Below are 27823 nucleotides of genomic sequence, written 5' to 3'. Positions count from 1 at the left end.
TCTGGATGGGTCTTCGAACACTGGTCACAAGATTGCAAGAGGCTGAGGGTGGAAACTGTGAAGCTTCTTGGCGCAGAGGCTCAACCTGCAGCTGTCTCCTTTGTCACTGTCGTGCCAGCTTCTGGTGGTTACAGCAAGTCACAGGAGCCACGGGATGGGCAGAGGCCAGGAGCTATATCGACTTTGCTCACCTGAAATTTGTCACAGCTGTTTTAGGAGGGAAGCGAGCTTCCTAGCCAGAGTGGGGCTGTCAGGCTATATTAATGTACACTCGAGGTTTGTGGTCGTGAGTTTGAAGTGAGCGAAGCTCAGCCAGGTTTCCTCAGGGAATCCTTCTCTGGCTGATGGCCCCTGCTCCCCAATGGTAACCGTCACAGACACTAGGTACTCACTGCTAGCCCAGGCCTTGTCAAGTGTTTTATGCAGATCACCTTGTCTCCTATTCGCATTGACCCCTGAGGTGTCCACTGCCATCATCTGAGTTTTATACTTGGGGAGGCTGACACAGAGACAGTTCAAGAGACTCAGGTCTGTAAGTGGCAGGGCTACGGAGCCGAGGTCTCACCCACCAGGCACACCGACTCCATAGAAGTCACGCCTCCCACTGCCCAGGCAGCACCGAAGCCAATGGCACCAGGCACTCCCTGAATTTTGCCCCAGTCAGCCCTCCTACGTTGGAGCTCAGTGTCTTTATCCACGTTGCTAGGGACTGCCCCAGGCACAGGAAAATGGGTGGTTTGGTCCTCAGGGCTGGAAGATAGGACACTCTAGGCCTGTGAGCCTGCAGGCACCGCCCTCACAGGGGCCCCTGTGGAGCCTTGCAGGACCTGTCCTCTGCTGGAGGCCCTGTCATGTGGGGTCTGGCTCTCATTCTCTCTCTCCACACCTGGGGGTCTCTGTCTGGGCCGCTTTTGACAGTCAGACCTTTGGGAGGGCCTCTTCAGGAATTTGACTCCCACTGTCAGCCCACTGACTTCTCCATTTTTTAAATTAAGATATAGTTCACATAAAGTCCACCCTTTTAAAATGTACAGTTCAGTGTCTTTTAGTACATTGACAAGTTTGTGCAGCCATCACCACTAACTCCAGAACATTTTGCTGCCCACAAAGAAACCATTGCTCCACTCTGAAGAGCTCTCTCGCCAGGCCTTGATTCCCCCTCGGGACTGTGAGCCCTGCTCCGTCCCTTACCCGGGTCTGCCGAGGGCCCTCCCTGACCCATGCTGCCCCGGGTAGTGCCTTCGTGTGGTTTCTTTCCACCTGCCTCCCTGCTTCTGCACCTGCTCGGACACCTCCTTTTCTCCTTTACTGACTGGGCTAGAATTTGGTGTCACATGGAGACAGAGAACATGGACTTTGCTGGCAGCCAACCTGGGTTCAAGTTCGAGAACTGACATTTATTAACCTGTAGCCTAGGCCAGTCTCTTGGTTTTCCCCTGTGAACTGGGGCTGTGGTGAACTGCCTGCGTGTGGGCTGCACAGTGCTGGTGCACAAAGGTCGTGAGGTGCTTTGGAGGCGACAGACTCACGTCCGCTGGCCTGGAAGGCGTCCGTCCTCTGAGCCAGCAGTCCCACACCCAGGAAAGTGCAAGCTGAGGAGTGCTCACTGTGCAAAAGCGTGCGTGTTCAGAGTGTCCAGGCAGCCTTGTGTGTGATAGTGGTAAATCAGAAGCAACCTGAGAGTGCCTCTGTAGGAATAGGTAACTTTTTAAAGTATGAAGTTGAGCTTAAAACAGTTGGAGAGCCCATGTATATGTTACAAAAGTATTTCAGTATATTCATAAAACAGTGCATTACCTATAGGTACATGAGTCGTGAAAGAATGCAATTATAGATACTACAAATTAAAGATTATTTTTGAGGAGGAAGGGAGTGGAATGGGTTGTGGTTCCTTAATGTACTAGATTTTTTTTTCTTTCCCCTAACTGATGTGGCTCCGTTGGTGTCATCCCATAAAGGAAGGGCGCAAGGGGTCGCTGGTTTGATTCCCTGTGGGGACACATGCCTGGGTTGCAGGTTCAGTCTAAGGTCAGGGCGCGTGTGGGAGGCAGCCTGTTTATGTCTCTTTCTCATATTGATGTTTCTCTCCCCCTCTTTTTCTCTTCCTTCCCCTCTCTCTAAAAATAAATAAATAAAATCTTTTAAAAAATAGAAAAAAAATTTTAAGTAGGAGGCATGTGTGAAAAATTGTTAACATTTAGTAAATCTCAATGTATGGATATTTGTCATATTCTTCTGTGTACCTTTTTGAATTCTACAAATGTTTTATGATTTAAAATACATACAGTATTTTAAACCAGGTTATCATAATGTGACTCTAAAAGGGGTGTGAACAGACCCTCGTGAGAGCCGAGGAAGAGCTCAGGAAGCTGCAGAGCAGTGGCAGTGGTTGGAGTCTGGACCGAAGGGCAGGCAGGGCTTCGCCTGGCAGGGGAGGCGGGAGGAGGGGTGCTGCGGGCGGAGGGACCCTGTGCAGTGCTGGCTGTGAGAGGCCTCGGCGTGTTTAGGAAGTGGTAAGTGCTGGTGCGGTTAGAGAGCCTGGGCGTGGGGGGGAACAGACCAAAACGGTATCGTGTGTGCGGCCCGCTTAAGGTGCCCTGGAGGAGAGGGTTAGAGGGAATATACCGTGTGTTCTTCGTCCCCTTTTCCTGCCTTTTTTTGGGTTGTATATTTTTATGATTCTATTTGGGTCTTTGTGTATCTTTCACGTCTGCATTTAACATGTCTAATCTTTCCTCTAGGTTTTTCAAGGTATGGAAAACAGTAACAACTGTTTAAATGACTTTATCTACTAGTCTGTCATCCGAGTCAGTTCTGGGTCCGTTTCGATGGATTTTTCTCTTCATTATAGTTCCTGCTTTCCTGCTTGCTTGCATGCCTGGTAATTTCTGATTGGATGCCAAGACACTGAATTTATGTTGTTGGATGCTGGGTATTTTTGTATTTCTATAAATATTCTTGACCTTTGTTCTGGGATGGGGTTAAATTACTTGGAAACAGTTTGATTCGGGTGGGTCTTACTTCTAAGCTTTGTTAGGTGGGGCCAGAGTAAGGTTTAGTCTAGGGCTAATTTTGCCCTGACCTGAGGCAAAAGTCTTCTGAGTACTTTGTCCAATTCCCTGAGAATTAGGAGGTTTTCCACTGTGACTGCGTGTGTGACTGTCCCTGACTCCATGCGAACTCCGAAGATTGTTAGTGTTAACTCTTTCTAGCGATGTGTTGCCTGGCTGGGTTGTCCGCCTCGCACTTGGGGCGCCAGTCAGGACCTGGCTGGAGCGTGCGCCCCTCTGTGCTGCCCTGTGTTCTGCAGTGTTCTGCCTGTGAAGGCAGCACCTTGGCCTCAGGACCCTGGGGGACTCCAGGGCTCCGCTGCTGTGGCCTAGGACTGCTGTCCAGGCAGAAAGCTGGGCAGGGAAAGGGCCCCTCCTGTGTGCTTCTGTCAGGGACCACTGCTCTTCATTGCCCGGTATCCTCAGTCCTGAAAACCGTTTTAGATGTTTTACCCTTTTGTCCTTATCTTTTTTTTTTTAGTTGTTGCAAGTGGGAAGGTAAATCTCTCTGTTAATTTCATCTTGGCCAGAAGCAAAAGGGTCAAAAACAGGTTTTAGAATGAAGCTATAATAAAGTGGCCTTTAAAATCATGGGACCTATGAGGATGTTGACCCCCTCTCTGGTTGGGTTGGCCAGGAGGCCAGAGGTGGCCTTTGCCTGGGTGGCCATCAGGGCATTCTTGTGTTTAGGGAAGGACACAGGGACAGGGCTTGGGAGGAGGGCTTCATGGGAAAATCCTCATAGGAATGAGATCCTGAGGGCATGGTGAGCGGACAGACCTGTGACGACAGTCTGGGCTGGAGAACACAGGTGACAGGAGGCTTGTGCGCTTGTCACACAGGTGACAGTGGGAAGGTATGGGGGGGTGACAGTGCTCAGGATGCGAGCCCGTTGCTCAGAAGGTACGCTCATTCCCTGGCTGCATGTCCCTCCTGATGTCCTGGCTGTTTGGGGCATAGGTCCCCATTTGTCCTGCAGTTCCTGCTGAGTCAAATTTGTACTTTATTTTGTTTTCAAGATTTTATTTACGTATCTTTTAGAGGGGAAGGGCAGGAGAGAGGGAGAGAAATATCAATGTATGGTTGCCTTTTGTGCGTCCCCTGCTGGGAACTGGCCTGCAGGGAACCGGCCTGCAACTCAGGCATGTGCCCTGACTGGGAATCGAACCATGATCCTTTGTTTCGCAGGCCCACGCTCAATCCACTGAGCTACACCAGCCAGGGCTCTTTTTTCTTTCTTTCTTTTTTTTTTTTTTTAAAGAAAGATTTTATTTATTTATTTTTAGAGAGAGGGAAGGGAGGGAGAAAGAGAGGGAGAGAAACATCAGTGTGCAAGAGATACAGTGATCCATTACCTCTCACGTGCCCTCATCTGGGGACCTGGCCTGCAACCCAAGCGTGCACCCTCCCTGGGAGTCAAACCCGCGACCTTCTGGTTCACTGGCTGGTACTCAGTTCACTGAGACTAGAAATACTTTCTTATTTTGAAAACTTTGTATAAAGTGCTGAAAAGCCAGTTTTGTTGAATTATTTACCTTAATAATTTGAATTATGAAATGTTAGACGTAAGATTTACCTATTTTAGAAGACAACGTTGGCTCATTTCTGGCTTACTAGCGCAACTTCGATTGCCTTTTTTTTGCTTGATTTTTATGTGAAATTTAAAAACACGCAAATGTACACCTGAAAGCTGTGTGATTTTTTATTGACCAGTGTCACCCCAATTCATTCAATTAAAGACACACAGACATGGAGAATGTGCTACAGTGACCAGCGCACTTGTCACGTGGCTGCAGCCATGACCGACCTTTTGCCATTTCTTCTTCATCTGTCCCTTTCTCTCTGACACGCAAACTTTGTTTGGTTCTTGTTTTTTGAAGTATTTAAAAAGCAAATCCCAGAAATGATGTCACTTCATCATGAATATTTCACTTTTTCTAATAAGGGCAGTTTTTATTTTTGAAGGTATGGCTACCATCTCATTATTCAGCTAAGGGAAATGCATGGTGATTCCTTAACATCATCTAATACCATTCCATATTCATATTTCCCCAGTAGCTTCAAAAATATCCTTCTCCATTTGGTTTCTTCTGATTGGATGCAAAATGGTGTAAATACTAGTTTTGGGGATCGCCTCATGCTCTAGAACAGTACTCCTCACGGTTGCTGGAGTCTGACTGTCAGAGGCAAAGTCATGACCTGCAGATGCACAGTGCATGGCCCCGGGTTCCACATGGTTCTGCTTCTGAGTCAGTCACTCACCTCAGTGCTGGTCACTGGACTTGGAAATGGTGTTCAGAGATGGTGTGGTGGAGGACCTGTCACCTTGGGACCAGGAATGTATGTTTCTATTTTTGAAAAAAAATTGATTTTAGAGAGAGAGAAAAACATTGATTTGTTGTTCTACTTACTCATGTACTCACTGGTTGCTTCCTATACGTGCCCTGACTAGGGATCGAACCCATGGCCTTGACATGTCAGGACGATGCTCTAACCCATTGAGGTGCCTGGCCAGGGCAGGAACATGTGTTTCTGAAGGTGACAGTGTAAAGTCGTGAAGCAGGACAGTTGCGTAGAGATCCCTCCCGCGTCCGTGATGTCCATGCGTGCCAGCCCAAGCGCGGAGCTGGTCACCCAGACAGGGCGATGGTGTCTGTCGTCGGTGCCAGGCCCTCTGCAGCGAGAAGTGGCAAGAGGACGAGAAACCTTTGTGGCTCCTTGTCCTGCAGTGTTCTGATAATTTACACTATAAAGATACTGACTTTTGTTTTCCTTTTTCGTACCATTTTGGTAGTTTACTTTACAATAGCAGACTTTAAAAGAACATTTTCTCTTTTATTTTCCAGGTGAAGAGATTATAAATCTACTGAATGAAAATTTTTTTCTTAAAGTTGCATATACTCCAAGAAAAAACGCCAAATGTTTTTATATTTTGCCTGAATACAAAATTTAAATAAGTTTCCACAGAAGGTAAGATGATTTTCCTTTTTGATTGTATTCCCTTGTACAAATGTATGGTGTAAGGGGGAGTTCAAAGACGGGGGCGAGCGGAGATTCGGTTTTGAGAGTGCAGTCTGTTGTCTTCTGGGTGTGTTTTGATCCTTCTGATTCTGGTTTTGAGATGCTGTGTTGTGGAAAAGTTACTTGGCCTCTCCAAGCCAAAGTGCGACCCAGATTAAATGGGTACAGCCACGCATGAAGTACCACCGTATGTGTGTTGTGGGAGGCAGCCGTGTGCTTAGCGAGGTATTGTCGCATATGTGTAGCGGGGTACAGGGAGGCTCACGTGGGCCAGAGCCTTCCACTGTCGTGGTGCCCTGCGGAACACACTGTCTTTGTAGATGAGAAAGGGAGGGAGAGGCTCGTGTGTCCGGCAGGCGAGGTGCTCCCGAAAAGCTCTCACATTGCACTCCAATTAGATGCTGGATGAATGACAGTAAATGTAGTTTCGTGTGATCACTTTGGTGCATTAAAAACTCAGATACTGCTTTACAGGCCAAAAGAGACAAGGAAAAAGGATCAGTGAACACCACAACGACCTTCCCTTTCCCCTTGCTGAAGAAAACCATAAACCCTCTTCGGGGGGAGCACAGGCAGTGTAGGCCCTTGAGATTTCATAGCCGACACGTCAGCAAACTTGGACTCACCATCAGAAAACACACGCACCGCTGCAGGAAAGAGCCAGGCAACTTAGATGCCCTGAAGCCTGCAGGTACTGCGTAAGCAGATGCGGTGGTTATAATAATATATGAAATGTTTGAAGAACTACCTAGAGAATAAAAGTTAGTAATGCAAAGTGAAGTATCACAGTGACCCAAGTAGAACGTTCAGAAGTGAAAAAGAGTTGAAATTAAAAACTCAGCGTATGCGGATTAGATAAACGTGCTGCAGACGAGTGCGAACTGGAGTGCGCGTCTGAAGTCGCCCAGTGCACAGCTCGGAGAGGCCAGGGGTGCAAAGTGAGAGGAAGAGAACGTGGAGGGTGGAGAAAAAGGTGAGGGGGCGTGTCACTGGAATCCCAGGAGGGAAATGCGCTGTGCTCCCAGCAGTGTCAGTAAGAAACACCCTCCGTGCCCTGGACCCGTGCAGCACGAAAGACAGTGGCCTCCGTCCGGGCGGTGCTGAGATACCACCTGCAAAGGCACACCTGGCAGGTGGACTGCCGACGTCTCATTAGCAGGAGTGGAGGCCAACTGAACGTGGAATGATTCTTCAAAGACCGATTCTTGGAGTATATGAGAGAATATAAATGTCAGTGTACAGAATTGTGTATCAAGTATATTTTGCAAGAAAAACAGCAATGTCTTATGTTTTTGATAAATGTTAGGCTAGGTTATGTGCACTGTCCTCTGTCTTTCCAGCCCTATCCTGTGGAAAGCAACTAAAATGGTTGGGTTCCAAAAAGAAAAGAAAAGAAGAAATTAAAGAACTGACAATATAGCAAGGAAGTCCTACACCAAAATATCACGAAAAGTGGGAACCCAGAAAGTCACTTTAAGCGCAGATGCAAAACTTTAGGCGCAGTGGGATGGAATCTGACTTTGCCCTGAGGGCATTCGATCATCTGGACCAAGCAGGACTTTGACTGCAGAGGCCTGTTGGGTGTGACCCGGAGCAGACGTCTGCAGTCCCGTCCTGGTGAGAGCCTAAGGGAAACCGTCCCTGTGCCAGCCGGGCACCGAAGGTCGTCTGCATCCTCGGAATTAGGTGAACTAGAGGCGTGCCAGCCTCACTCCACCCCTGCTCCCACCTGGTTCTTTTTACTAATGTAGCAGGAGAGCAGTGGGAAAGCAGGGAAAATCTTGGGGCTCTGGGTTGGCCTTTGTGAGGATCTGCAGTCTAGGTTTATACTGCCTGGCAGTTCAGGAATTTAGTTTTCTGGTTTCTTAATGCCTTCAGAGATACTACAGACAAAACCTCTCTGGAGGAAGTTACCGTCGTCCTAAGATGCAAAATATCCGTACAGGTGTTTAGGGTATTGATTAGTACACAGACAATATTGAGCAAGCGCACAAGGAGATAAGGCACCAGGAGTGAAAACCAGTAGACACAGATCCTATAGGAAGCTATGAAAGGTGATCTGTAGTATTCGAAAAAGAATTGTCTAAAAATGAAGAGTATTATATAAGGTAGGGCAAAAGTAGGGTTACAACTGTGAGTATGCAGAGCAGGTTATTCTTGTATTATTATTTATTAATTGTATCCTCTTCCATATAAACATCTGCAAACTCATTTTCACCCCACCCTAAATGTGGGTTTGCTCTTGAATCATTTACAGCGCAGAGGAAATCAGCCAGAAAATGGGAAGTCCCGGGATGAAGCCTGGAGAAGAGGGGGGACAGAGCAGAGGGGGGCGGTGTGGAGGGAGGGGGGAGGGTCTCTACAGTGTGTTTAATTAGTGTTTTATGGGGAGATGTGAGGACGGGGCAGATTTATTATTTGAGAAGATAAAAGCTAAAGATTTTTAAGAATTGGTGAAAAGACCAGCCTGCAGATTCCAAGAGACAAATGAACCATAAGCAGGGTAAATAAAAAGATAGTTTACAGCGAGGCCAGAGAGAGTAACCCTGCAGAGCACCAAAGACAAAGACCGATCTGAAGACACACAGAAAGAAGGCGGATTAATGACGTCTGCACAGTGGGGAGACAACTGCTACTCCCTCCCGTGCAGCTGTGGACACGAGAAGCATGGGATCGTGTCCACACCACTCCCCGTGCCGCCTCCCCTCTGCGCTGTGCTCCCACCTCCTCTCTAGGCTCCAACCCTGGTGACTTATTCTTGTCTGGCTCACTGATGTCCTCTGCACTATAAATGATTTGATACTAAACCCTTACAGTCTTTATTTCTAGACATCCTGTTTGGTTCTCTGCTGAAAATGTCTTTCAAGAACGAAGAGGAAATAAAGACATTTTTAGGAAAACAAAAACTGTAGAGTTGGTCATTGGCAGTCCTTTACTAGAGATACTTCTAAATAACATGCAGAAGAAGTGATTCCAAGTGGAAGAACTGAGATTCAAGAGAGAATGAGGAGCAAATAGAAACGATGGTTGTTTGTAAGAATGATAGGACCAGTGGCTGATGGAGTAAAATCAAGGTCGAGTTGCGTAAGACGTGACAGTAGCATGTGAGTCGAGAAGGAGGTGAGCGGAGGCAGGTTCACTTCGAGGGCTTTGCCACAGCTGGGTTTGGGGGAGGCTTCATCCACTGCAGATTTGAATGAGTGCAGTCTACAGCCTCTGAGCAGCCAGTAGGGAATAGAAACAGCACATACAGCTTCTAGAGTAGTGGGGAAAGTGGTGGGGCTCCCTTCATTCCGACAAAGAAACTTTGAGCAGCTCTTGTGCTGGTGGCACAGTGAGTGCTTCCCTGCGGAACTGGAGGGCAGGGCTGTCTGCTCTGGGTGCTCCTGCTCAGGGCCGTGCCGAGGGCCATGGCGCCGGTGGCAGCCAGGTTAGAGAATCGGAAGACTGGGGAAGGAGGTAAAAGAATCTGAACAGAAGGAACACAACTTGTTACTCATTGATAATGCGATTATATGTGTAGAAAGCCCCAAACACTCTAATGATAACCTGATAAAATTAATAATCACGTGGGAAGTTACTGGGTACAGATTCAGCTTATAAAAATACTAATTATTGTATGCCATCAACAAATACATTGCAGTTAAAAACCTTACATGTAGTAGCATTGTGAGTAAAAAGTGCCCAGGAATGAATATAACAATAGATGTGGAACCTCTGTGGAGAATGCTCTAAATTTTTAGAGAAATTGAAGAAGGCTTGAGTAAAGAGACAGATATGCCCTGGTTTTATTTAATTTAAAAAAATATTTTATTTATTTATCTTTAGAGGGGAAGGGAAGGAGAGAGGGAGAGAATATCAAGGTGTGGTTGCACCCCGTGGGTCCCCGGCTGGGAACTGGCCTGCAGCCCAGGCATGTGCCCTGACTGGGAATTGAACCGCAATCCTCTGGTTCGCAGGCCCGAGCTCAATCCACTGAGCTACACCAGCCAGGGCTATGCCCTGGTTTTAGATTGGAAAACTTAATATTTTGCAAGTGCCAGTTCTCCCAAAACTGATCTAGAAACTCATGATTTCAGTCCAAAAACTCGAGATGTGTGTGGGCTCGGGAGGGTGGAATTGATAAGCTGACTTTAAAACTATCTGAAAATGAAAGGGTCCACGAAAATTTAGGACCTTTTTGAAGAATTACAGTGTGTTCTGTGGGTGGAAGACCTTGCCAAGGCGGCGTTTTGGAAGCCTGGAAAGCTGGTGTGCTCGGTGTCAGCAGGGTGCCCGCAGTCTGGAGCTGCCCGGGTCGGCTCTTCTCTCCTTATTAACTGCATGCCCTTTCCTCACGAGTCCCTGTGGGAGTCTCATCCTGCTGTTTTGGGGAGGATGACCATTCTTGTTTCGTTTCTGTGTGTGTTTTGTTGCTGCTGTTGGAGTTGCTCACATTTCCCCCAACGTACATCTCGGCCAGGGGACGGCGTCTGCCGACGGCGAGTGAGTGGAGGGAGCACCAGGCCCGCCCGGCACGCCCAGCGCGGGGACTCCTCACGCGGGCACTCACAGCACGCGGCCTGCCCAGGCCTCATGGCCTTCTCCCCTCTTGCTGTGCTTAAGATGAGCGGCCACTGGACGCGTGTTAAAACTCAAGTTACCAGGGGAGGGAGTGACCCTCGTTGAACATGAGACACGTGTCAGTGATGTCACACTTCTTCTTTCACTCATTCAGTGTATTTAAGGGTTGGCCGAGCGCTCATTAGATGCCTAGTGTATTTTTCTTTAAAGATTTTATTTTTTTTTCAGAGGGAGGGTGAGGGAGGGAGAAAGAGGGAGAGAAACATCAGTGTGCAGTTGCCTCTCGCACACCCCCAGCTGGGGACCCTGCCCGCAACCCAGGCCTGTGCCCTGACTGGGAATCTAACCAGTGACCTTCTGGTTCTCAGGTGGTGCTCAATCCACTGAACCACACAAGCCAGGGTGACGCTTGGTGTATTACCTAACTCCTCTGTCATCTTTTGAAGAAAACATGATCATTTCCTAGGTGAAAAAGATAAAGCTCAGGGAGGTTAAGAACCTTGCTCAGATTATATTAGGGTGCAGACTGAGCTGTGCAGCAGTGGTCCCAAAGAGCAGTGGCTGAAACGAGGTGGGCACGTTTCCCTCTGAGCAGCAGTCTGGTTCTGTGTGGCCGCCTGCCTCCACCTCTGGCTCTCAGTTGTGGGGTCCGAAGGGTTGCTCTGCCTCTCGCCATCTCCCAGGGGGCAGAAGGGCCAGAGGGACCCAGGAGCTCACACCCAGTAAGGCCTGAGGTTCCACCGTCTCTTCTGTGCTCATCCCTGCCCCAGAGCTGAGTCACCTCACTGTAGCTGGCTGTGAGGGGAGGTGGGACAGATACGGTGAAGGAGGTAGCCAGGTGCCCACCTAGACCTCTGTGCTGTTGAGGGGACAGTGAAAATTGGGTTCAACTGGACTCTCACACCTGTCGAGTCACACAGACAGGAGCTGTGACCCTGGCCCTGTGCTATTGTCTGCTTGGCTCCTTGCCCTGCTTGTCCACTGCACTCCCTGGGCGTCTCAGGAACAGCCAGCCTTTCGGAACTCGTAGTGAGTTCGTTGACTGGTTGATTTGGTAAGCTTACGGGGAGGGTGCCCACTGCACGTGCAGCCTGGAGCTGTGGGCTGGGATGTAAAGGGCCTGTGGGGTGCAGCCCGGCCCTAGAGGAGCTCATAGTGTGTGCTGGGGCCCTGCAGGTGGAGCGAGGGTGAGGGCGTGGGTGAGGCTTGTAGGTGGTTCAGGCTGGCTTTGAATGCATGAGCATAGGCTCGCGTGAACTACTGTCCTTATAATCATTTTAATTCACCGTTTTAATTCTGTCTGGTTATTTCTTCTTTTCACTTTTGATTTTGGATTTTTATTCATCTGTTTCAGTTAGGCCATTTTTGTTGCCGCCCCGCCCATTTAGACATGGTCTCTCTGTTGATCAGCTGATTGTACAGACACTGACTGCCCTCCGTGGACTCCCATCTCCATTTTTTCCAGGCCACGTAGAATCCCAGTGGTGTGTGGGTGAATGTTTGACCACTGGCTCTTTGGGAGAGTCAGAGAGCCTCCTGGTTTGTAGCGTTTGTCTATTTCTAGTGCAGACAGTTCCGTCGTGTTCGATTTAAGCCGCCATTGAAGGTGGGCTTGGGAGAGGCGTGCCCTCTGCTCTTGGGAGCTGCGCGCGCCGCTCCAGCCCCCACAGAGCCTGTTCTCTGGTGCAGGGCCCCTTGTGTCTTTCCTTCTCTCTTTTGCAGTCAGGCTTTGTGCGGATGACAAGTGTGGGCCACTGTTCTTTGCTCTTTAAGTGGGTTTCACAGCAGCTCTGCAAGACAGGGATGCTCAGTGTTCCCAGTGTATATATAGGTGAGGAAACCAAGGTGCCAGAGGTCATTACTGGCTTCAGGTCCCACTGCACTGCAGATCCAGAACTTTGATTGTAAGTCCTTCAGATTCTATTTTCTCTTAGCAACAGTCTGCACCTCAGGGTGTTCTGTTGTGAAGGGCTCTGTTTGGAGCTGATGGCCATATGGCAGCATTTCTCTTCAGAACCCACCTTCTGTCTGATGATCATGCTAACCGGAAAAGCTAAATAGAGAAGCAGAACTTCAGGTTCCATTTGGTGGCTGTTGGATCGGCATCTGAGAGGTGTTGGTGATACTTTGCGTGGCATTCCAGAGAGACTGGAGGGCGGAGGGTGTTGTAGGTATGGCAGGAATCCTTCCGGTGCTCAGTGTCCTCTAGGGGAGCAGGAGCCAGAGAGCCCTCCCTGCGGGGGAGGCCAGCTAAGGTGTGGGCACTTCTGCAGGGCAGTGAGTGGGTGCGGGGATGTGAGGAGCATTTGGAAGAGAAGCGGGCAGTACTGCCTGGGAGCAGCCCCTGTGGAAGGAGCTCTAGCTAGAGGAGAGCCATGGCGTGAACTTGTCAGAGGGTGCCCCAGATGCAACCAGTGTTTCTAAAAATGCGTAGGTGGCTGCTGGAAACAGAAACGTTGTTTCGCAGAGACTCGTGACTTTAATGGTGTTGCAGAACGTGCACATATGAGCTAGTGAGCCGACGGTCTGAGAAAGGGTAAAGAGTGACCTAGCGTTATTTCCCACGTCAGGGTGGCGCTGAAACTGACAGGGGTTCTCAAGTGCTGGTCTGTAACTTTGGTGAGATGAACAAAATAAGCATGATGAGGTGAGTTTTTCTTAAAAATACATTTTTTCAAAGTGAGGCCTTATCCTTAATCCCAAAATTGTGGTGTCCTGTTTTTCTATTTAAAAAGTCATTATTTTCTGAAATTAAGGTAATTGTAGAATTTAGTTTATTCTTTCCTTTCCTTTTTTTAATGATGAACTAAAAAAAGAATTTTATTTATTTACATTTAGAGAGAGGGGTGAGGAGGGAGAAAGAAAAGGAGAGAAATAGCAGTGTGCAAGAGAAACACTGGTTGCCTCTCACACATGCCCAACTGGGGCCTGACTCACAACCCAGGCATGTTCCCTGACTGGGAATCAAACTGGTGACCTTTTGATCCACAGGCTGGCACTCTATCCACTGAGCCACACCAGCCACGGCTTTTTCTTTTTTCTTTTGTGTCTCTTTTTCCCCCTCTCTCTTTCTGTGGAGCCGGGCCTCAGACCCCGCTGCTGCTGAGTCACCTGCCCTGTGTGGGGTCTGAGTCCTCTGACGTCAGGTCGCCGTCTTCGCGGGGTCTCCACCAGGAGTGGACTCCATGTCGAGCAGCCACTTTTCTGCTCCCCCGTGAGCACCTGCTCACCTGCGCAGTTCTGTCACGAGATCACAGCGATGCAGCCCCATCTTCGGGCGCCACTTCCAGCTGGAGCGCTCCTGCCGTCTTCACTACATCCTGAGTTACTGCCCTGAAGTCATGACCCTCGAAGCCAGCCAAGGGGGTTGGAGTCACCTCCTTCCACACTGTCGTCACCGCCTCCCACGGATCACTCATGTTCTTAATGGCACCTAGAATGGTGAGTCCCTTTCACCTGATTTTGCCCCAATCCATCAGAGGAATCACTACGGCAGCTAAGGTTTGCAAAATGTATTTCTTAAGCAGTAAGACTTGAAAGTCAGAATGAGTCCGTGATCCAAGAGCTGTGGAAAGGCACGAAGACAACGTTCATCTTGTCCGTCCCCATCAGAGGGCTGCTGGGTGACCGGGTGCACTGCCAGTGAGCCTACGAGTTGGGAAGAGCCCTCTCTTCCGAGCAGCAGCAGGTCTGCACCGTGGGCCCCCTTCGCTCGGCAAACCGTCCTGTGCCCAGGCGAGCCGTCTGCCAGGCTTTGGTGTCCATCTGCAGAGCACAGGCAGAGCGGACGAGCGCATTCCTGGAGCCCGAGGGTCGGCCGGTGGTGAGGGAGCACTGGCTTCCACCGAGCCTCACGGCTGCATGAGCCCCTCCCAGGAGAGCCGGCCCGTCCCTGACGCTGGAAGCCAGCAGGGCCTTCTCCACTCCAGCTTTGAAAGTCCATGGCGGCGACCTCTTCCGGTGCGAGGCTGTTCGTCTGCACTAGGAGGCCGTGTAGAAGTCGGCGGAGGACTGAAGCCGCCTTCAGCGGCATCTCAGTGGACCTTCTGGACAACTTGCTGCCGCTCGCCGGACATGCGCATTGCAGAGACGGCTGCTCTCCCTGAGCCGCGTCAGCCGGCCTCCGCCAGCTCCAGGCGTCTCTCCCACGGCCTGCTCGCCTCCCAGCCTTCGCAGAACTGAGCGGAGGGGGGCCTTGCTCTGGAGTGGGCTCTGGCTCAGGGAGTGTTGCGTCTGGTTTGATCTTCCACCCTCTCAGCAGTGCGGCTGCTTCGCCTGCTGACCACTCGCATGGTCACTGGAGTCGCGCTTTTAATTTCCTTGGAGAACCTTCCCTCGGCTTTCACGACTGGGCTGACTGTTTGGTGCAGGAGGCCTGGCTTTTGTCTTATCTCAGCTTTCAACACGCCTTCCTCACCAAAACAATCGTTCCTAGCTTTTGATTTAAAGTGAGAAACGTTGACTCTTCCTTTCACTTGACCACTAGGGGCCGAGGTAGGGTCATCGATCGGCCTGGTTTCAATGCTGTTGTGTCTCAGAGGACGGGAGGCCCGAGGTGAGGGAGAGAGACGGGGACGGCTGGTCTGCAGGGCAGTGAGAACACGCCACCTGTATCCCCCAGTTTGCCGTCTTCTGTGGGTGCAGTTTGGGGAGCCCCATAGCAATTACAGTAGTAACGTCAACCAAGGTCATTGATCGCAGATCCCTGTGACGATGAGAGAGCAGTGACAAGGTTTGAGACACTGAGTAGACACTGAGCACAGGCGGTTGGGGCAGTGGCGCGGAGAGGGTCGCTCGGCCCCCAGCTGTCCAGTCCTTCAGCACATGCGCACGGGGGTCCGCCTGGTTCGGTTGGGTGGGGCGGCCTGTGTTGCCAGAGGTGATGTCGGGCATCTCAGGGGATCGGAGAGGCTGCTCATCAGGAAGACATAACAATTCTAAATGTGTGTCCACGCAACAAAATAAACTCAAAATGCATGAAGCAGAAACTTTCACATCAAAGGGAAAGGTAAATAAATCTGCCCGTTAAAGTTGGAGATGGCAGTTCTCCTCTCAACTTTGGCAGAAGTAACCATGAAATCAGTGGATTTTGCCTGTTGATATTATATTACCATTATCAACTCACTTCACTAACTGACCCACCGGCAGCAGCAGAGTGAGCTCTGTTTCCTGTGCGCACACCACGTTCCCGGGAGGGGCTGTGTCACAGGGCCACCGAGGAGGTCCCTGCAGCCCATGCTGGCCAGCCCTGCTGGGCTCTCTGTGGCTTGCCGACTGGGAATGGCTTGTATGTTTTAAAGAGTCGTCAGGAAGAAGAAGGAAAAGGACACGCGGCAGAGACCCCACAGCACCTGCAGAGCTGAAAATAATGGCTGCTTAGCTCCTCACCAGAGAAACCTGCCGACCCCGCCTCGGCCACGAACCAAGTGCCAGTGTGTTTGGAGGAGGGCAGCCATGTCAGCCTGCTCTTTGAGCACAGCACAAGGTAGATGATCAGCCATGAAGACCAGTCAGAAAGTCCAAAAATAATTAGAAAACTGAGCATTGTAACTCTAAATAACCTAGAAGTCAAAGAAAAACTAGGGAAATTAGAAATACTAAAACCTGTGAGATGCAGCTAAAGCGGTACTTGAAGGAAACTTTATAGCTCTGTGTGCTTATAACAGAAAAGAAGTCTAGGAAATCAGTGACCTAAAAAGCCTCTACCTTAAGAAGCTAGAAAGAGAAGAACAAATTACACCCAGAGTATGCAGTAGAGAGGAAATTAGGCAAAGGAGGAAACCAGTGAAATAGAAAATGGACAACTAATAGAGAAAAAAATGAAGACAAAAGCTGGTTACTTAAAAAAAAAAAAAAAAAAAAGACCAATAAGCCCTGGGTGGTGTGGCTCAGTGGATTGAGTGCCGACCAGTGAACCAAAAGGTGGCCTGTTTGATTCCCAGCCAAGGCACATACCTGGATGCAGGCCAGTCCCCAGTAGGGGGCACTCGAGAGGCAATCAATCAAGGTATCTCTCACACATCGCTGCTTCTCTCCCTTTTCCCATTTCTCTAAAACTAAATAAATAAAACCTTTATTTAAACAAAGACCAATAAAAGTAATGAAATTTAGTTGCAGTGATGAAGAGAAAAAGGAGGAGGACAGGCATTATTAATACATAAGAATGAAAGGGGTGTTGCTGTAGCAACGACTTGACATTAAAGGTTCCAAGGTTGTATGAGAAACTGCAGTTGATGGATCCTCAGCGGGCCAATGACCAGAGTGGAAGCAAGTAGAGATAGAAAATACCTGTTAAAGGAGTGGAATTTGTGATTTGATCCATCACCAAAGAAAACCTTCGACCCTGGTGAAATCTGTCGGGTGTTTTAGGAGCAAGTGACACCAGCCCTGTGTGGACTCGGACCTGGAGGAAGGGGACCGTCCCCGGCACGTAGCGGGAGGGCAGCACTTGCCCTGCGCCCGGGGGTGCGAAGGTGGCTCGGCTAGAGCAAGCAGGGCAGAAAAGGAGCGTTTGCAGGCTGCATCTGCCCTCCCAACCTTTTAAAAAGGGTTTAGTCTGTGTCTTTGTATTTAAAATTATGTTTTTATACTCAGCACATAGTTCTTGCTTTTTCAAGTCTAGTCCGACCATTTCTGTCTTTAATTGAAATTATTAATCCATTAGTGCACTTTCTGATGTGGTTGAATCCGTCCTCTGGGGGGAACTCTGTCCGAGGAGGGTTTGTTGGAGCATAAAAGCAAGTGCAGGGTGACGGCAGAAGAGGGAGGGCACTGTGTCCTTGCAGCCAGGGTGGGCTTGGCAGTAGGGGTCGGGGACAGCCAAGGCCTGTTGGCCCCTGTAAAGCAGCCTGGTGCATGGAGGGTGTTGGGCTCTGGCAGGTTTGAAGTGACACGGAAGGAGTGTGAAGATGTTGGCGGCTTGGAGAAGGGAACCTGTGCCACAGGTACAAGAGGCTGCCGGAGGGACGGCTGGGCAGTGGTGCCTGTCATGTAGGCTCATTCACATCACGTGGGTAGCTGTACTGCTGTGAATCCAACATGGAGAATCCATCCACTATTATCATAACTTTGCAAATGAAGTTTCTTATAACACTGTCAGGATTTGTAGTCTGTAAGCACAGGTTTCCTTTGTGCAAGACCCAGGCTTTATGTTTTCTATTTTATGTCGAACGGGGAGCTGGGCCCACCGCCTGACAGGTGAGGCTCCCTTTACACCATCCTGGCAGGGACAGCACGTGCCTGGACTGGCTTGTGGGACACAGAGGAAGGGCTGGGTTGGTAGAATGTCTTGGGGCCCAGTGGGGTATGAGGGACGTGGTGGTTCCAAGGACGACCCTGGGTTGTTCAGCAGGGCGGGAATGGCGGAAGGAGGGGCCGGCGGGCTGGGGTGGCAGAGGAGCAGAGGGTCCAGAGAAACAAGCTGACTTGAGTGGGACTTGCTGAGCTTGCGTTCTGTGAGGTGTTCTGGCTGGTGTGGCTCAGTGGATTCTCTCAGGAGATGGTCAGCCAGGTGTGGCCACCAGAGGAGACGCAAGAGAGTCTCAGGGAAACAAAGAGGCTGCACTCACAGGTCCCAGAGAAGGAGGCCCGGTCCTCGTGCAGGGACGTGGTGGAGAGCCCCAGGGGTGTCTGGGGCAGAGGACTGGTGTTGGAGTGCTTAGGCACAGCCTTTTACGGGGTTCCACGGAGAAAGAGGCAGGGCCTGTGGGCAGGGCAGGCTGGCCAGTGTGTATAATTCCAGCAGGCGCTATGCCACAGGGTGGTCCCTCATAGCCTGGCCTGGCCCTGGGGTGAAGGCAGGGGTATTGCCTGGGGGTGGTGGGGAAGAGGTAGGCATAGGGAGGAGTCACTCTGGATGGACATGTGCAGAGTCACGGGCCTGCCCCTGCTGGGCCCTTTGCTGTCTCTAAGAATGGGCCAGCCCCAGGAAGGGCTGTTTATCCCCACCCAGAAAGGAGTTCTGAGCTGCCAGGGCATCATATACCGAGAATCAAAACTGCATGTCTCCAGTGCTCCCTCAGGAGGGGCCAGATGCTGGGGACAGGGCTTGCGAGTCATTACCTTTCTTGGGGTGGAGGGGCATCCAGGTCGACACGAGGGAGACACACCTCCTGAGGGAGCCAGGGAGTGAGAGTACCCAGGGGTGCCAAAGGAGAGTACAGAAGGCCGGTCAGCCAGCAGGGAACCAGAGCTGGGACGTCCCTGCTGACCTGGGAGCCTGACCCAGACAGGTGTGGTCAGAGGTTCCTGCGTGCAGGCCTCCTCCAGCGAAGGCCCTGTTGGGGACAGGCTTCCTGGACTTTGGGGCAGAGTTGCTGCAAGAAGTGACCCTCTTGGGCTTGCTTGCAGCTCGGTGGCTGTCAACATGTTCTGGAAGTTTGACTTGAACACCACATCCCACGTCGATAAGCTGCTGGATAAGGAGGACGTGACACTGCGGGAGCTGATGGATGAAGATGACATTTTGCAGGAGTGCAAAGCTCAGAACCGGAAGCTGCTGGACTTCCTGTGCCGGCCGCAGTGCATGGAGGAGCTGGTGAGGCTTGTCACCCAGGAGCCACCCCTGGACATGGAGGAGAAGGTCCGCTTCAAGTATGTGCTGGGCGGGGCCGAAGGGAGACAGCCGGGGCTGGGAGGTATGCATTTCTGATGGAGAAGCCATGCATTACTCCTGTGGGGCGGGGTGTGACTTTTCAGTCTGGGTTATAGGAAGTTGTACGGTGTGTTGGGCTCTTTGGAGGGAAAATATTCTGGAAGACAAAGACAGACGCCGCCACGGCAGAGCTGCAGGTGGAGTTGCAGCAGGAGCCTGACAGACAGACAGACGGACAGGGCTGCACCTCCCACAGGAAATGGTCCCTGCCTGACGAAATGCCACTTGGGAGAGACTGTGGGAAATGCTTAACTCTGGCGTCCTGGGCTCACAAGAACCATGTCACGTTGTTAGTGACCAAAATGTCTCACTCAACAGTTGACCAGTCTGTCACAAGAAGACAGAAGGGCAGGGGTGCTGTGGCAAGGACTTGGGATGAGGGCAGAGGGTATGAGGACAAGGGAAGGGACCTTGGGTGACAGGAAGAACAGAGTAGACCCAGCCTCTGGCTCGCAGGGTGCCCACTGGGGCCTGAGTAAGTGTGTTAGGACAGACAGCCAGACAGGCAGCCGGACAGCAAGTGGTGGGAGGTCTTAGAACAGGGTCAGCAAACCAAGGCCTGAAGGTCACATCCTGTTTTTGTGTGACTTGCAAGCTAAGAACAGGTCTCTGTTTTTAAATGATTGTTACAAGTGAAAATGACACTGAATTTGCATTTTATCGTTCACAAATGTCTCTTTGCTGGAACATTAGCACACCAAACCCTGTTCTGTGACCAGAGATCACCTTGAGTCCTCACCTCTGCCCTTCACACCAAGTGTGCTGGACCCGTGAAGTCAGGCCAGTAGGACAGCAGGAAGTGCCTGGGGTGGGACAGTCGATCCTTTGGAAGGCAGGGGACTTGTCTGTGGAGGAGTCAGGGCTGAGACCCTGTGCCCACCATCTGTGGAAGGCCACGTAGAGGCCCTTGTGTGTGGGATGCTCCTGGTCAGTGAGTGTGGCCTCCGCCCCACCGTTCCCAGCCGCCGCCCCTTTCACCCGCTCCCTCCCCAGTGCGTCCTGTTGGGTGTCTGCCGTCTCCCTGTCTAGAGGGCACTGGTGTCAGGTCAGATGGGAAGAGCGTGGAATCAGGCAGAGGGGTCTCGGGGCAGTGTCCATGAGCCAGGAGCATTTTCTAGTCTGAGTGTCTGGGAGAAATGAGCACCAGGTGCCAAGCTGAGCAGACCGAACAGGAGAAGCTGGTGACTCCAGGGGAGGGAACTGTGAGGTCAGCAAATGTGCCTGGAGCACGGAGGCCAGCTCAGCAGTAGGTGCTCTTTACCTGCGCACGCTAAGGCACGCACTCATTGTGCTCGGTACCCCACGGGCCGTTCCAGGTTGTAAGTTCGTGGCCTTCAGCACAGGCAACTTCCCGTATTCTTTCCTAGGTAATCCCCCGACTCCCTAGTTTCCCCTGTTTTCCCTGGGATATCACATGGGTGTCAGATCGACCAAACGCATGCTGTCTTATGTTCACCCCGGATGTCTTCGCCTTTTACATCTGAGAGGTTTCTTCAGATTTTATCTTTCTGTCTTTTGTTGATTTAAAAAACATTCTATCATCTTTAATTCCTAAGAGGCCTTTCTTATTCTCCTATTTTAGACACAAGCCTCCAGTTCTTGTTTGCGGCTGCTGACTCAGTGTGTAGCGTTTGGGCAGTTTCCTTCTGCCTGCGCACTCTCTCTGCTCCGTGCGTCATGTTTTCGGTTGTTCAGTCAGCACTATGTTCCTGGGCAGAGAGGCACTAAGGCCTGGCCGGTTTGGGGTCTGTGTGGGGCTTGCTCACCGTGCTTCACTGGGCGACAGGTGCTGGCCACTTGGTTAGGTGACAGCCGGTTGACTTTTGTCTCTGTCCCATCAGTTTCTCCAGAAAAGAATCCTTCCAGCTCGTACCTGTGGCAGGTCGACCCGGCAGCACCTTGAGTCTGAAAGAGGGGCAGTGTTGTCTGGGCTGGGTCCTGCTTCTGGACAGGGTCCCATCACCCGCTCAGCTGTGCCTGGCAGTGCTGAGTTGGGAGCTGCTCTGGTGCACTTCTTCCCAGGGATGACGGAGCCTCTGAGTCCTGTGCCTGTGCCAGCACCCACCCAGTGAGGGAGGGCAGGAGCGTCCCTGCTCCCCAAAGCTTCCAGGGAGCTTCCACCTCCACCCAGGCCTCATGTTTGGGACTTCCCTGGGTGTCAGGCTGCCCTCACTGGGCCACCACTTTCCATCCTCCAGGTATCACCTGGCATCATGTCCCGTCCTTGCCTTTTTTCTCTGTATTTTTGGAGTCACTTTGAGAGGCAATGGTGACAGATCTGTGGGCGTGGTCTGCCCTAACTGGAGTTCCTCCTCTTTGTGTGAATTTTATCATCTAGTGAAGCAGCCCCCTTTTTTGACAAATGATATAAAAGCACTGATAAAGTCACAGTCCCCTCTGAGGGGTCAGGGCAGTGTGCACATGTGGGCCTGTGTGTGCGGATAGGCCTGGGCCTCCCTGTCAGCTCTGCAGGGCCCCCTGGAGGGAGTGGCTGTGCTCTTCTCTGGGCCTGAGTCTGCCTGCGCTCAGCACATCTTCTCTCGCTTGGACGCTGGTGGACGTCTCTCTGCCTGCCGACGTGGCACTTTGCTCCAGCTGCGGTGCCGCTGCCCTGGCCCTCCTGCTCTGCCCTCGGACCATACTCCCCATGGCCTCCTGCTCCTGGTGGGCATGTGTTCTCTGCCATGCTGGTTGTCACCACTCACTACACAGTAGTGCTGAGCCACCTTGTCTGATCCTTGTCCTAGTCCCCCAAGGTAGGCACTGGCCACCCCTCCCTGGAACTGGCCACACCTCTGTCTGGGCCCCTTTTAAGTCAGGGCCTGCCTGTTAACTGCCCTCCTCCCATGAACCTGCAGGGTCCTACCTGCTGTGCACACAGCCCTATCTCTGAACCCTGGGAGGTGCTGTCTCTGGACCAGCGAGGAACACTGCTCACAGCAGCACGAGGTCACTCCTTGCCCCTCCGTGCTTCAGCGGTTGTTTCCTGCAGTCTCAGACCCAGGCCCCTCCAGCTGGTCCACAGTGACCACTGGGCTTAGGCCTGTGCTCAGGCCTGTGTTGGTGGCTACCAGGCAGGAGTATTGTAGTGGCTGACCTCGACACTGCCCAGCCGACCTCGACACTGCCCAGCTCACCGTGATACTCATTGGCTTTCACACACAGCCTGAGGGGAGCTGGGTGCTCACACCTCTATGTTCAAATGACGAGGAAGCACAGGCACAGAGAGGTTAGGTCATGTGCCTAGGGCTGCACAGCTTGTCCCTTCTCATGCCAGGTGTGTACCAGTCAGCCCACAGGGTGCCCCCCCCCAGGGTCCCTGTCTCCTCTGGGCATGGCTGCCTCCCTGTGTTCCCAGGCATCCCCCGAGACACAGCACTGGGCGTTACGACGGGCACTGGGCTCTGGGCTCTGACCTGGCCACAGCAGGGTGTTCAGTAGGCAGCCTGTCCTGGGCGCAGCAATGAGCCCGCATGTCATACAGGAAGGCAGGGAGCCAGTGGTGGCATGGGGTCGCTGGTAATGGGATGAGGGTCATTGTGTATCTGGCCATAGTGCATTGCTTACAGATGTTGGTGTCACTTAGTGGTAATTTGCCTGCATAACACCTCCTAACCAGTACAGCATGGTAAGCTTCTGTCTAGGGACAGACTGGGCCTGTGCTTTTTTCCTTTGATTTGTCACCCAAGGGTATGTGCACTGACTTCAGAGAGGAAGGGGGGGAGAGAGAGAGACAGAGAGAAATATCAACCTGCTCCCCTCCCCACATGTCCCGACCAGGGAGAGAGCCCACAGCCCAGGTATGTGCCCCAACCAGGAACCAAAGTGGCTGCTCCCTGGATATGGGATGAGGCCCCAGCAAGCTGAACTGCCTGGCCAGGGCCGGACCCGTGCTTTTTGATACACAGGGACAGGAAGGGCATGGAGAAGAGGGAGGACAGACATGATGGGGACCTGGCCTCAGTAACTGGTGGTGACAGGTGGTGGGAGACCTGGTAGGCTCGGAGAGAGTGCTGGGCGAGAAGGGCCAGGAAGTTGTGGGTTAGAAACGCTGACCTAGTGGCCGGAAATACCAGCCAGTCACAGGCCTAGTGGCACTTCTGTCCTGCTCCGAGGCCTGCCAGTGACTGCTGTCCCCAGAGGGTCTGCTTCCGTGGTGGCAGATGATCGAAGTGGCTTCCCGGGGTCGGAGGGTCTAATTTCACTTCAGTTGCTGGTGTTGTGCCCTTCAGGTACCCGAACACGGCCTGCGAGCTGCTGACTTGCGACGTGCCACAGATCAACGACCGTCTGGGGAGCGACGAGGCTCTGCTGGACCTTCTGTATGACTTCCTGGGCCGAGAGCCACCTCTCAATCCCCTGCTTGCCAGTTTTTTCAGCAAGACCATCGGCAATCTCATCGCGAGAAAGACGGAGCAGGTACAAAGTCTGCCAGGCCCACATGGTCTGTGGGCTGGCCTGGCAGTGCCCACGTAGCTCGCTGTCAGCCACCTCGGTGTGGCTGGGTCAGCAGGCTGTGGGGCAGTGTTCCCAGCCGTGGCGTGGGGCTCAGTGGGGCACTGTGGGCTGCTGTTATGTGAGTTGGAAGTCGAGTAAGAACGTGGCTTCCCAAGAGGTATTTCTGCCACCGACTCTGGACACCAGCACTTCCTTCCACCCCTGGGAACTGCGCAGGGCCCAGGCGAGGGTGGCCCGTCCTGTCACCAGCCAGTCCAGGGCCGTGCTTGAGTCGTGGCAGGGCTGTAGGGCGCCCACCCTCTAAGGTCTGATGTCCCTCTGTGTGGATGGCGGTGCCTTTGTCTAGGGCACTTCCTGTTTCAAGGCAAGTAGGAGAAAACTTCTGGGGACGCAGTGGGTGACTCTGTTCCCAGTCCGGAAGAAACACCACGTGTTGATGTTTCTCTCCCTCTCCCACCGAGAAACACTGATTGGTCACCTTCTCGAATGCGTCCCAGCCAGGGATGGAACCTGCAGCCTTGCGGTCCGTGGGATGACGCTCCGGCCCCCCGAGCCTCGAGCACGCCAGGCCCGCGCTTCCCTTCCTGCGCAGCAGCGTGTGTGCCCTGCGTGCTCCGCAGCCGGTCCGTCCGGGCTGACCGCCGTTTCTGGCGGTTACCAGTGAGGCTGCTGTTCTGATGATTTATCTTTATATTCTTTATGTACAAAATATATTATCTGTGATTAATGACAGTTTTATTTTGGCCTTTATAATTCTTAGACCTTTTGTCTCTTTTTCTTGGCTTACTGCACTGGCTGGGACCTTTAGTACAACATTGAATAAAGTGGAGATAGTGGGCTTCCTTGTTTTATTAATTATTATTATTATTATTATTATTTTTAAAGATTTTATTTATATATTTTTAGATAGAGGGGAAGGGAGGGAGGAAGAGAGGGGGAGAAACATCAGTGTGTGGTTGCCTCTCGTGTGCCCCCTACTGGGACCCAGCACCCACCAGGCATGTGCCCTGACCGGGACTTGAACTGGTGACCCTTTGGTTTGCATCCTGACGCTCAATCCACTGAGCCACACCAGCCAGGACCTCCTTGTTTTATTGTCTCGAAGGAAGTGCTTTCCACATTTAACAGTTAAGTATGGTGTTTGTTGTGGGGTTTTTGTAATTTTTTATCAGATTTAAGGGAATTTTCTTTACTCCTAGTCTCTTTAGTTTACAACTTGAATGGTTGTTAAAATTTATTGAATTTTTTTCCTGGCCAGCATGGCTCAGTTGGTTGGGTGTCATCCTGCAAACCTAAAGGTTGTTAGTTCAATTCCCACTCAGGGCACATGCCTGGGTTGTAGGCCCGGTCCCTGTGTGAGAGGTGACTGGTGTTTTCTACTTCTCTTTCCCCTCCCTTCCCTTCTCCCTAAGAATAAGTAATAAATGAAGTTTTTTTCAATTTGTATTGAATTTTTTATTGTATGTATTTACTTGATCATACAGGGTTTTTTTCTCTATTCTGTAAATAGGTTCATTTCACTGAATGGTTTTTAGTGTTAAACCAACCTTGATTTCTTGGAATATAGCCAACTTGATTGTGATATGCTTTCTTTTTTTCAAAGATTTTATTTATTTTTAGAGAGAGGAAAAGGGAGGGAGAAAGAGGGAGAGAAACATCAGTTGTGGTTGCCTCTCCCTCACCCTGTACTGGGGACTGGCCTGCAGCACAGGCGTGTGCCCTGACTGGGAATGGAAGCAGAGACTGGGACCCAGGCTGGTGCTCAACCCATAGAGCCACACCAGCCAGGGCTGCTTTCTTTCATAGCGTTGCATTTTTTCACCTGTGGTCATCAGTGAGACTGGCTCATGATTTCCCCCTTGTGATGCCCTAACTGGGTGTTTAGGTTGCAGGTCTTATGTTGGTGCACAGTGACATGGGGCATGTTGTCATGTTTGTGTCCCTGGAAGACTGGGTGTAAGTGTGGGCTCTTCCTCTCTCGGTGTTGGGGGAGTTCACTAAGGCCAGTAGAGCCTGGAGTTTTCTCACAGAAAGCAGATTTTGTGTCTTTTGATACTACAGAGCTGTTCAGGTTTTTAATTTCTTCCTGCCAATTCAGGTACATATATTTTGCAAGGAAACTTTTTTATTTTTCTAAGTTGGCATAAATCGGCATAAAGTCCCTAATAACCTTGCATAAGAGCTTTTGTATCTGTAGGATCTGTAGTGATGTCCCTTGTTTTATTCCTAATAATCTTTCTCTCATTTTAAACAACCCTCCTCCCACCTCTTTTCCTTCTTACCTCTCTCCCTCTCTCTTCCTCCTCTCCTCCCTCCCTGCTCAGTGTGAGTGTGGCCGACACCCCCAGCTGATGGTTCTTCTCCCTGACCTCACTGTTCCCAGTGGGGTTCTGGGTCCACCGGGCACAGTGGCCTGGACGTGCAGGTGCTCCGTCTTTGGCTGGACCGAGTGCCGCTGAACATGCAGACACACAGCCCAGGTGGACTCTGCCCGGCGGACTCCTCTCCCTGCACACTTGCCTGCAGCCGCCTCCTGAGCAGCCCACCCACAGTGCTGGCTGCTGAGCCTGCTGCCCCGGGGCTCCACACTTCCCACTCAGCTGTTTTCACCTCCTCGGCCAGTGTCGGTGCCTCTTCTGTCTCAAACTGGGTCACGGCTCCCTTCGGCCTCTCCTGGGGCTGCGGGTGCCTGGCTGTGTTTTGTGCTCTATGCTCTCTGGGTTAGCATCCCAGGTCCAGAAGCTGTCACCGGTGACCGTCATCTGCTGGCTCAAGATGAGCCACACCTGTCATTTCTGTTGACACCTTGAGCCGGTGTGTCCTGGGGGGTTGCTGTGTGGTGTGGCAGCCTGTGTGGTGTCACTCGGGCTCTTTGCGTCCCATTCTCACGGAGGCCCGCCTGCCAGCGCACCTGCCAGCCTAGGACGCCCTCCTCCCCGGCCTCCAGGAGGGCCCTGTGTGCGGGTCTCTCTGCCGTCCTGGCAGAGGTCTCACTCACAGATACTCCAGGTCTTCCCATTATTGCTGCGCAACGTCATTGAAAATTAGTCTTTCTCGTGGGCTTTCTTCAGTGCTATCTCCTGGTGTTGGGGTCTGTCCCCGTTGCTTACCAGTGTGTTTGACTTCAGGTGATTGTGTTCCTAAAGAAGAAAGACAAGTTCATCAGCCTGGTCCTGAAGCACATCGGCACCTCGGCCCTCATGGACCTGCTTCTTCGCCTGGTCAGCTGTGTGGAGCCCGCCGGGCTCCGGCAGGAAGTGCTACAGGTGAGCGTGTGGGCTCTGCCCACAGAGCCACGCCCCTGTCTGCCGTGTCTGGAGACTCTGAGCAGGTGGCAAACCCACCTGGCACTCCCAGCTTCCCAGCCGTACGTTGTCCTCCCTCCGGGGTCACCGGCCACTTGGCAAGGCTTACACTCGGGCCTGGTCTGCACTCAGCACCTGTTCCCTCATCTTCATCAGTCCATTGAGAAGCAGAGAGCAGAGTGGCTCCTTCTCCTTCAAAACTCTGGCCTCTGCTCCATGAGGAAGCAGAAAGAACTTTCTTCACCGCCCTCCCAGCCCCAGGCTCAGCGAGCTGGGCCCAGACCCGGGAGGGAAGCACAAGATGATAGGGATGCCATACAGGGACCACGGTGGCTGTCATTTGTCCTGGAGTGCATGAGCATGTCTGTCCTGCCCAGTGTTGACTGCGAGAGGAGCTGTCCGTGGCTCCTTGAGGGCTTTCCCAGAAAAGGGGGTTCTCAAGCCAGTGAAGCCCAGGAAAGCTGTTCACAGGTGTGTGGTGGTTTTGTTTGCCACTCACTTTAAAATAAACGGTTGGTTCTTGCCCATTTTCCAGCTCCTGGAAGCGGGCGACAGTTGTCCTCAAGGTGGCAGTGCTCAGTCTTAGGCATCTCTGGAGAGCCTCCCACTGAGAGTCAGTCACAGTGGCCAGCAGCCCCTGGCGTGTGTGGCAGCCTCAGTGGCCCCTCAAGCTGATGGGCAGCCCGTGCTGGCCTGTGCCTCGCAGTCCTGAATGTGGCTCATCTCCTTTCTGGACGAGGAGGTGCCCTGTGGAACCAGGCACGACCCAGGGC

General features: G+C 51.8%; 1 protein-coding gene across 4 annotated transcripts in view; it reads left to right on the top strand.

Moving 5' to 3' along the window:
* PPP6R2 (protein phosphatase 6 regulatory subunit 2) overlaps positions 1-27823 on the top strand; it is a 60408-nt gene that overhangs the window by 10822 nt on the left and 21763 nt on the right. For 2 of the 4 annotated variants that reach the window (XM_053661676.1, XM_053661677.1), the window contains 4 exons: positions 5897-6020; positions 18984-19226; positions 23520-23706; positions 26874-27011. In XM_053661676.1, the coding sequence (XP_053517651.1) occupies positions 19000-19226; positions 23520-23706; positions 26874-27011 (552 nt within the window). In that variant the 5' untranslated portion in view covers positions 5897-6020; positions 18984-18999. Of the gene's footprint in view, positions 1-5896; positions 6021-7295; positions 7758-13908; positions 14076-18983; positions 19227-23519; positions 23707-26873; positions 27012-27823 lie in introns of those variants that run through there. The other 2 variants (XM_053661678.1, XM_037160779.2) reach the window with 2 other exon arrangements.

This window comes from Artibeus jamaicensis, unplaced genomic scaffold (assembly GCF_021234435.1).
Source record: "Artibeus jamaicensis isolate MK-2021 breed Jamaican fruit bat unplaced genomic scaffold, CSHL_Jam_final contig_233, whole genome shotgun sequence".
Taxonomy (NCBI): Eukaryota; Metazoa; Chordata; class Mammalia; order Chiroptera; family Phyllostomidae; genus Artibeus; species Artibeus jamaicensis.
Note: the sequence above shows the minus strand (reverse complement) of the source record. Positions and strands in the feature narration are given on the sequence as shown.